The sequence below is a fragment of the Sinocyclocheilus rhinocerous genome, unplaced genomic scaffold, assembly GCF_001515625.1.
Source record: "Sinocyclocheilus rhinocerous isolate Xijiao unplaced genomic scaffold, SAMN03320098_v1.1 scaffold3323, whole genome shotgun sequence".
Taxonomy (NCBI): domain Eukaryota; kingdom Metazoa; phylum Chordata; class Actinopteri; order Cypriniformes; family Cyprinidae; genus Sinocyclocheilus; species Sinocyclocheilus rhinocerous.
In genome coordinates this window covers 132,437-139,776 of record NW_015662926.1, presented here as the reverse complement: position 1 = coordinate 139,776, position 7,340 = coordinate 132,437, and the positions used below count along the sequence as shown (strand labels likewise).

At 35.3% G+C, this 7,340-nt stretch overlaps 1 protein-coding gene across 1 annotated transcript in view; it reads right to left on the bottom strand.

Moving 5' to 3' along the window:
- LOC107728390 (period circadian protein homolog 2-like) overlaps window positions 1-7,340 on the bottom strand; it is a 16,776-nt gene that overhangs the window by 9,069 nt on the left and 367 nt on the right. Inside the window, 13 exon segments of the mRNA XM_016538538.1 lie at window positions 594-721; window positions 1,335-1,500; window positions 2,267-2,342; window positions 2,484-2,624; window positions 2,900-3,008; window positions 3,553-3,703; window positions 3,945-4,051; window positions 4,240-4,318; window positions 4,592-4,734; window positions 5,494-5,545; window positions 5,860-6,061; window positions 6,225-6,346; window positions 6,885-7,042. Coding sequence (XP_016394024.1) covers window positions 594-721; window positions 1,335-1,500; window positions 2,267-2,342; window positions 2,484-2,624; window positions 2,900-3,008; window positions 3,553-3,703; window positions 3,945-4,051; window positions 4,240-4,318; window positions 4,592-4,734; window positions 5,494-5,545; window positions 5,860-6,061; window positions 6,225-6,346; window positions 6,885-7,042 — 1,634 coding nt within the window.

The following is a 7,340-nucleotide window of genomic DNA, read 5'->3' as shown; positions in this document are numbered from 1 at the left end:
TATATATATATATATATATATTTATTTATTTATTTTTTTTTGTAGTGTATCTTTCAACATGCCCTCGGATGTTCATTCATGTTTATTTCATGCTAATTAGAATGCACTCTTGCTTCGCTTGAACTGAGGCAAAGAGTGAACCGGCACGCCACTCCAAAACTGTATTTATCATTTGAAATTCTTAATAAAACTAACAGGATTTGAATGCTGAGACTTTGTTTCCTATTGTCAAAAGTAATCTGCTCGGTCTTGTCTCTCAGCACGTTGTCTGTGTCCTCTTTGCTCTGCGATGTTTTTCACTCCGTAAGAAAATGAACGTGTGAGAGCACGCACATATGCCACTGAATTTATAGAATATAATACTGCTAATTAAAAAAAATGGATTAAATAAAAATAAAATAAATTAATACTTTAAAATAAAATTTCAAACGGTTTTGGGGTGAAACATTTTTTTTTTATGGTAGGTCCGTTTTAAAAAAGTTTTATGTGTTATTGTTAACATTTCTCTCTGGAGAAAATGAATGGGATTTTTAAAATTTGGGAGCCTGCTCAATTATGCAAAATAATCTTGGAAAGTGGATTTGTTTCAGTACCTTCAGACACTTGTATGGAGCACTCAACACCTCTCTGCTTGTCTTCGTCTGAGTTTGAGGACGTTGTGTTTGAGGAGGATTGGCACTTTCTCTTCACTGTAATGGGCACGTTACAGCTTTCCAAATACCTGATGGAGAGAGAAAGACACCATCAATGAAACGAGGTTTACAAACGGCTAACCGGGCTGAATGTAACATAAAAACCCATCTGATCTACTTTGTTTTGTCTTTATTCCATTGCTTTGTACCATTATGACCCTACAATCATTTGATTATTGTGGTTTAAGTGTACAACACGCGTGTCAAAATCCTATCCATTTTTTTCTAATCTCTTTGAATTCCCTCACTGAAAATATCATCAATAAAAATCTCAGTATGTTTACAGTAAATATTTGCTAACTTTAAGAGGGATGTTTTAACTATATAAAACACATCAGTCAAATACATTAAAACTGAGATTTTGTCTCATTTTCCATTGTTTTAGGCTTTAGGCTAAATATGTAGCACGATTATCCTGTTGAGAAAGAACGCTAATGAGACTTCACATCCTGCAAAACCTAATGTCCTCTGCAGACTCATGAAAACAAGTTCATTCATCTTCATGGCACGCTTAATTCAGTTTCTCATACTTTCTTTGCATCACAGAATCAATAAGTGCATTAAATTTGGTTAAGTGAGTCGAGACAGTCTCTGTCCATGCACCATCAGTTTTCACTGTGACGTGACTTTGCGTCTTTGTACCTGATTACGCTGTCCAGGCAACTAATCTGCTGATAGGAGTAGACGGTCTGGTCTTTGAAGGCCAGCTCCTCTTGAAGGCCAGCACGCTGCTCCACAGGAGACTCTCTTACGTTCACAGGATACGCAGAATCTTTGGGTCGAACCATTGGACTTTTCTGTAGAAACTCTGCAGAGAAAAAAAGGCCTTCAGAAGGGCTGCGCAATTAGTCATATTAAAATTGTAATTGCCTAGTGACCTAGTGTGAAAAATATATCGGGATTGTAACACGGGGGGAAAAAAATCAGAAATCATTCTAATATGCTCATTTGGTTTCAAGAAAAATTTCTTCTTATTATTATTTATTTATTATCAATGTTGAAAAAGCATAATATTTTTTGAATTTTTTTTCTTCATGATACTTTGATGAATAGAAAGTTCAAAAGAACAGCATTCATTTGAAATATAAATCTTCACTGTCACTTCTGATCAATTTAATGCATATCTGCAGTATAAAAGTATTAATTTCTTTAAAAAAATTAATGACCCCAAACTTTTGAACACTAGTGTATTTAAGCAATATAAATAAATAATATATAAAATCTATTATATTATATTAAAATTATTAACATGCTGCATTTGTGAATAAATGCTGGATGTTTTTCCCTCATTTTTGAGTCAACTAAAAATGTACTTCTTTTACAATAGAGGAAACCATGTGAAGGGTTTTTCAATGAGATTTGATGCATTTTTGTGTGTGCATTTTCGAATTGCCAGCCACAGATGTTAAGTGTTTTAAAATCAAAGTTCAAATCACATTTGTAATATTTGTTAATATAATCTCTCTCCATCATGGATCCCTAGTCTTCAGACACAGATTTGAGCTACACGCCAAAAAACACAGACTTTGATGACAGATGAGGGTGCACAGATGGTGGAGGATATTGGTACATACTAGTAGGGCTCTTCTTGGACTGCTGCTCCTGGTTTTTCTGCATGTGAACTCCTTTGCAGATCTCCTGAAAGCTCCTCTAAGAAAACAGACACATACAAAGACAAATAAATCCACCAGAGCCTCAATGCATGAATAAAAAAGTGACCTTGAAGCATTTGACTTTCAAAAATGGCTCCACTGAAAAAAACACTGAACTAGAATTCATCATGTGACTCACCAGTTTGGCTCTCCTGGCATCCTCTTCCTCTTGTCGCAGGCGTGTTCCATTACCGTTACTTTCACTAGACGATGCCACACTCAGCAGGTGATCATTACTGCCCAGACTCCCATAGCCGCTCGAACCGTTGTTGTGTACCGGCTACAACACACAAAAACATGTTTTTATCAGTGACTTTCACTTCTCTCATCCAAAAGGACGGAGTACACAACACCAGATTTTAACACTAGGCATCATAACCTCGCCAACTTTGTAAATGGTTACTGAGAAAAAATTGGGCATCATACACTAAACTACAGTCTGTCTGTTACACAGTCTCATCCACGAATCTCTGACATCATGTGGCAGGATGTAAAAGCCAGTTTCCTGTAAACTCGGTTAATCTGGTTCTTTCCACTGTGAATGAGTTTCCGTACCTGCAGCAGGAGTCTGTGAATTTGCTCAGTGATTTCCTGGATGTCGGAGTCTACAGATTTGCCCTCAGCTGCAGCTGGAGCTGCAAACACATCTTCATTCACTGGACCCCTGGTAGAATGGACAAAATTACAGTTACACTACCATTCAAAAGTTTTTTTTCCGGAAAGAAGTCTTTTATGCTCACCAAGGCTGCATTTATTTGATACAGTAAAAACAGTAATATTTTGAAATATTATTACAATTTAAAATAAGTGTTTTCTATTTGAATGTGATTTAAAATATAATTTATTCCTGTGATGCAAAGCTGAAATTTCAGCATCATTAGTGTGTGTATGTTGAACAGTAATGTATCCGTAAATCTGTGAGAATTTATCAGCTAAGGCCGTAGAGTCTGTGATTTAGCTGCAAAATCCCATTGAGAGAAGCAATTGTGATACTTTTTTTTTTTTTTTAGGATTCTTTGATGAATAGAAAGATCAACAGAACAACACTTAAATGTCTTTACTGTCACTTTTAATCAATTTAATGCATCCTTGCTGAATAAAAGTATTAATTTCTTGTAAAAAAAAAACAAAAAAAACTTACAATTACATTTTTTAACAAATATCAAGCTTGTCTCAGATACGTTCTCTTTTTCAGCTTATGCACTCACATGCGAACTTTGTGTCTGCCAATGATGAAGGAAACTTTGCGGCTCCACGGATTGACAAAGCTGGACCAGCTGGTGTCTATGGTGATGTACTCTCCATTACGAGCGCAGAAGCGGATCGAGTGGTCAAACGGCTGGCCAGCATACTGGAGGACTAATGGGACAATAAAAAAGTCTTTACTCACAAATATAATTTTTAAAACCCATTTTATTATAAAAAAAAATTATCCACCCCAATTTGTCCCAAAACAATAGACTTCTAGTTCTCTCTGATTAAGATAGAAGAAAGCACCTTCCCATAAAAAAGTTAAACATAACTAAATCGACAGAGTATCAATAAATAATGAACTAAATCGACAGAGCAAAGACTAAATAGAATGAGCAGAGTGACTCACTCTTCCTGTGGATGCCAAGCATGACTGGTCGATCACTGGGATGTAGGTGCAGCAGGACAGGAGTGCCAATCAAATCCTGTGGCAGGTATCCTAGTAATGGAACGGCCCTACAAGAAAACATCACATAGCAATTCTGATTAGTCTGACAAAAACTGTTATTGGCTTTAATATGCATGATTATGAGAAATGGAAAACAGCAGGTGTAGAGGTACAGCTGTTGCGTGAAACACCCAGTGCTTAAGTTACCAGCTAATCATCGTCAGGTCCGTCAACAGTGAAGCATTAGCACACTTACCTCTCGTCCACATCCTGAAACACACAGCTGGGAGTGTGTGTTGTGGTGAAGATTCGTTTGTCCGTGGGGATCCTTGGAGCTGAGGAATAAACATAATAAAAATTTTGAATGGTAGTGTTTAAAAAATACTCTTCTTTAAATAACTGAATCAAAAACAAATTTATTTGACACCAAAAAATATGCACCTCTTGAAACATTACTAAGCGACAACAAATAATTCAGAGAATCAGTTCTCTTTAATTCATTGTCCTAATGAATCGATTTGCTAAAATGATTCGGTTTTCCTCAATGCTACTATAAAATGATAAAAAAAATGCATTATACATACAGAAGATTGTGTAAAAGAACTGACCTTCGTAGCCAGAGTGCACTCTCTCGGCCAGCAGGAGGCAGCAGAACTGATCTTCAGAGTGCTCCATATCCTGAACCTTCATCAAGTAAGGAGTCATTCTGAAGGGATAGTACTGACGATCTCCCTCACACTCTTTACCACCGCTGGAGAACAGGACAGGAGAGATTTACACATACATTCAACAAAAATATCTGGTAATAAACATCAGCTTTGTCCAATGTAAGCAGCCTACTACAACCTAGTGAGATTTTCCATTCCTATCTATTCTAAAACAGTATGATTTCTAAACAAACGCATACGGAGGCACATTTCATGTCTACAAAACTTATTTCAAGCATTTAAGTATAAACCTTTAGATAAAATGTTTTTTTAAGAAGCTTAAATTCCATTAACTGCGTCTAAACCTTTAACTACTTTGACATTCATTTTATAATTTGCAAATGGTTTAGGATTTGGCCTGCACACAAAAATTGTAGGTTTGATCACAAGTGCACTCTCAAAAAAAAAAAAAAGAAAAGAAAAAAAAGAGTCTGCTGTTTGTTTCATTCAGATGTTTTATGTAGCATTGTTTCACAAAGCTAAAGTCAGACCGTTCTGTTTTTTGCTTCTTTGTTTGGATTGTGATTAAAATGCTGTGGTTACCTCTAATTTTAAATGCAAAGAGCACAGGCAAAACTTGAGTTTGAGATTTCAGAGAGATTTCTTTCATTTCTATTATTTATTTATTTGATTTGGGATTTGTTTTAAAATTTCAATGTAGTTTTGTTATTTAACATATTTCAATTTTACAAAGAAATGTGCAGCATTTGGTCTGAGAAATAATAAAAGGACATGTTTTCATTCATAATTTGTCTTAAATCTAATTTACACACACACACACACACACACACACAAACACTCACCTAATGCGACAGAAGAAGGATTTCTCCTGCATGCAGTCTGATGGTGATGACTCTTTAAGGAGGAAAAACAAGAGTGATGAGTTCAGGTTTAATTCAACAGCATCTTGTCTTTCAGAGGTGACTTAATCAGCTGGCAGCTCAAGCTAATACTGGTTGCTGCTTCATGGATTCAAGAACAACAAAGACGCCTCAATAATTAGCAATGGTTTTGTTAATGAATAAGAAACAGAAAGCCTTTCGTATCTGTGCACATTTGTGCTTGTGTTTTGTCACCTTTAGGTGAAATAAAAAAAATATTTTTTTTGATTCTTGTATGTCTCTGTTTTAACTTAACTATAGTTATTATGACTGATGTGTGTGTCGTACCTGCGCCAGTGCACATGCTCCAAGACGGCAGTCTGTAGGGTGTGGTGAAGCTATAAAACACACTAACGTCCTGCGGTGTAAGAAACTCCACAAACTTAGCATTCTTGAACACGTCCTGTTTGCAGTTCAAGATGGAGGCGGCCTGGTCTGAAATATAGACAATCTTTCCAGTGATGAGTGACACCGCCACTGCAAAGATATCCTGTAAAACATAAATCCCATGATCAATGATTACGAAAAAGAACAACTGAAATATGAAATCATACAAGTGTTTCTGTAAAATAACTAACAAATAAACTGGAATAAATAAATGTACATACATAAATAGAAAAAATTAGAAAAATAAATTGAAAACATATACTTACTGTGTTTTTGAGGGTGTATTCAGAGGTGATGCGGTCTATCTCCTCTATGGTATATGATGAAACGTCAAGCCCTGATGGCTGACTATCATTAATCATAAGCAGCTGGTAGTATTCTTCATTTGCTGAAATAAAAATGTCAAAATAAATGCATTAAGCCAATTCAATTAAGTATGTGATAGGTGCCTAATAATAAAAAACATGAAAAACACATGTATTAGCTCAGGTTCGACTGGTTACTTGTGTTCTATCCACTAATTAATGCATAACAAATAATGAAAACCAATCCTGTATTAGATATATTGTCATATTTCACAACCAAAATATATATGAAGTCCTTCACAATAACTGATTATTATTAATTGAGATATGCATTGTAACATCACAATCTAAAAATGGGCAGACATAAAACTGATCAGCTTACTGATCATGTGACATGATGTTCACCAAGAGTTGCTGAAATATTGCTTGTATTACCAATGGACTTGTTTGGTCTTAAATTTGTTGTTATATGCACATAGGCTTCATTTGCATTGCAAGCAAAATAAAACTCATAAAATATATTGATAATTTACTAGACAGTAGGACTATGTCCCTGTGGTCAGGCAAGTGTTAGGGATGACTTATGTAATGATATACTGAACATCATAATGTACTGCTCACCCTCCACCTGTCTGACGCAGCGCAGGGCATATTTCAGAGTGTTGAGCGTCGTCGACTTGCTGCCCTTGTTCCGCTTTTCCGGCGGCAAATGAAGCTTCAGCTCTTTCAAAGTTTTAAGCAATTCTTTCTGTGTCTTCGCCTTGGCGGATTCTTCGCTACTGCAGGTGCCCAAAAAACACATGCACAAATATGTCAGCAATAAAACCCATTCTAAACACATCATTCTCCTCTACTGCTAAATATAACGATAATGATAATGATAATATGCAAAGTACAGAATACATCAAGTTTGAAGTTATTGATGGGTCCAGAACAACTTAATATAAAACTTAAATAAATTAAATAAAATAAATTAAAATATAAAAACTTTAAACCTATTTTATTTCAGCAACATTTCTCATTATCATTAACTTGATGTACTAAAATAACTAAAATTAAAAATGAAATAAAAATTTA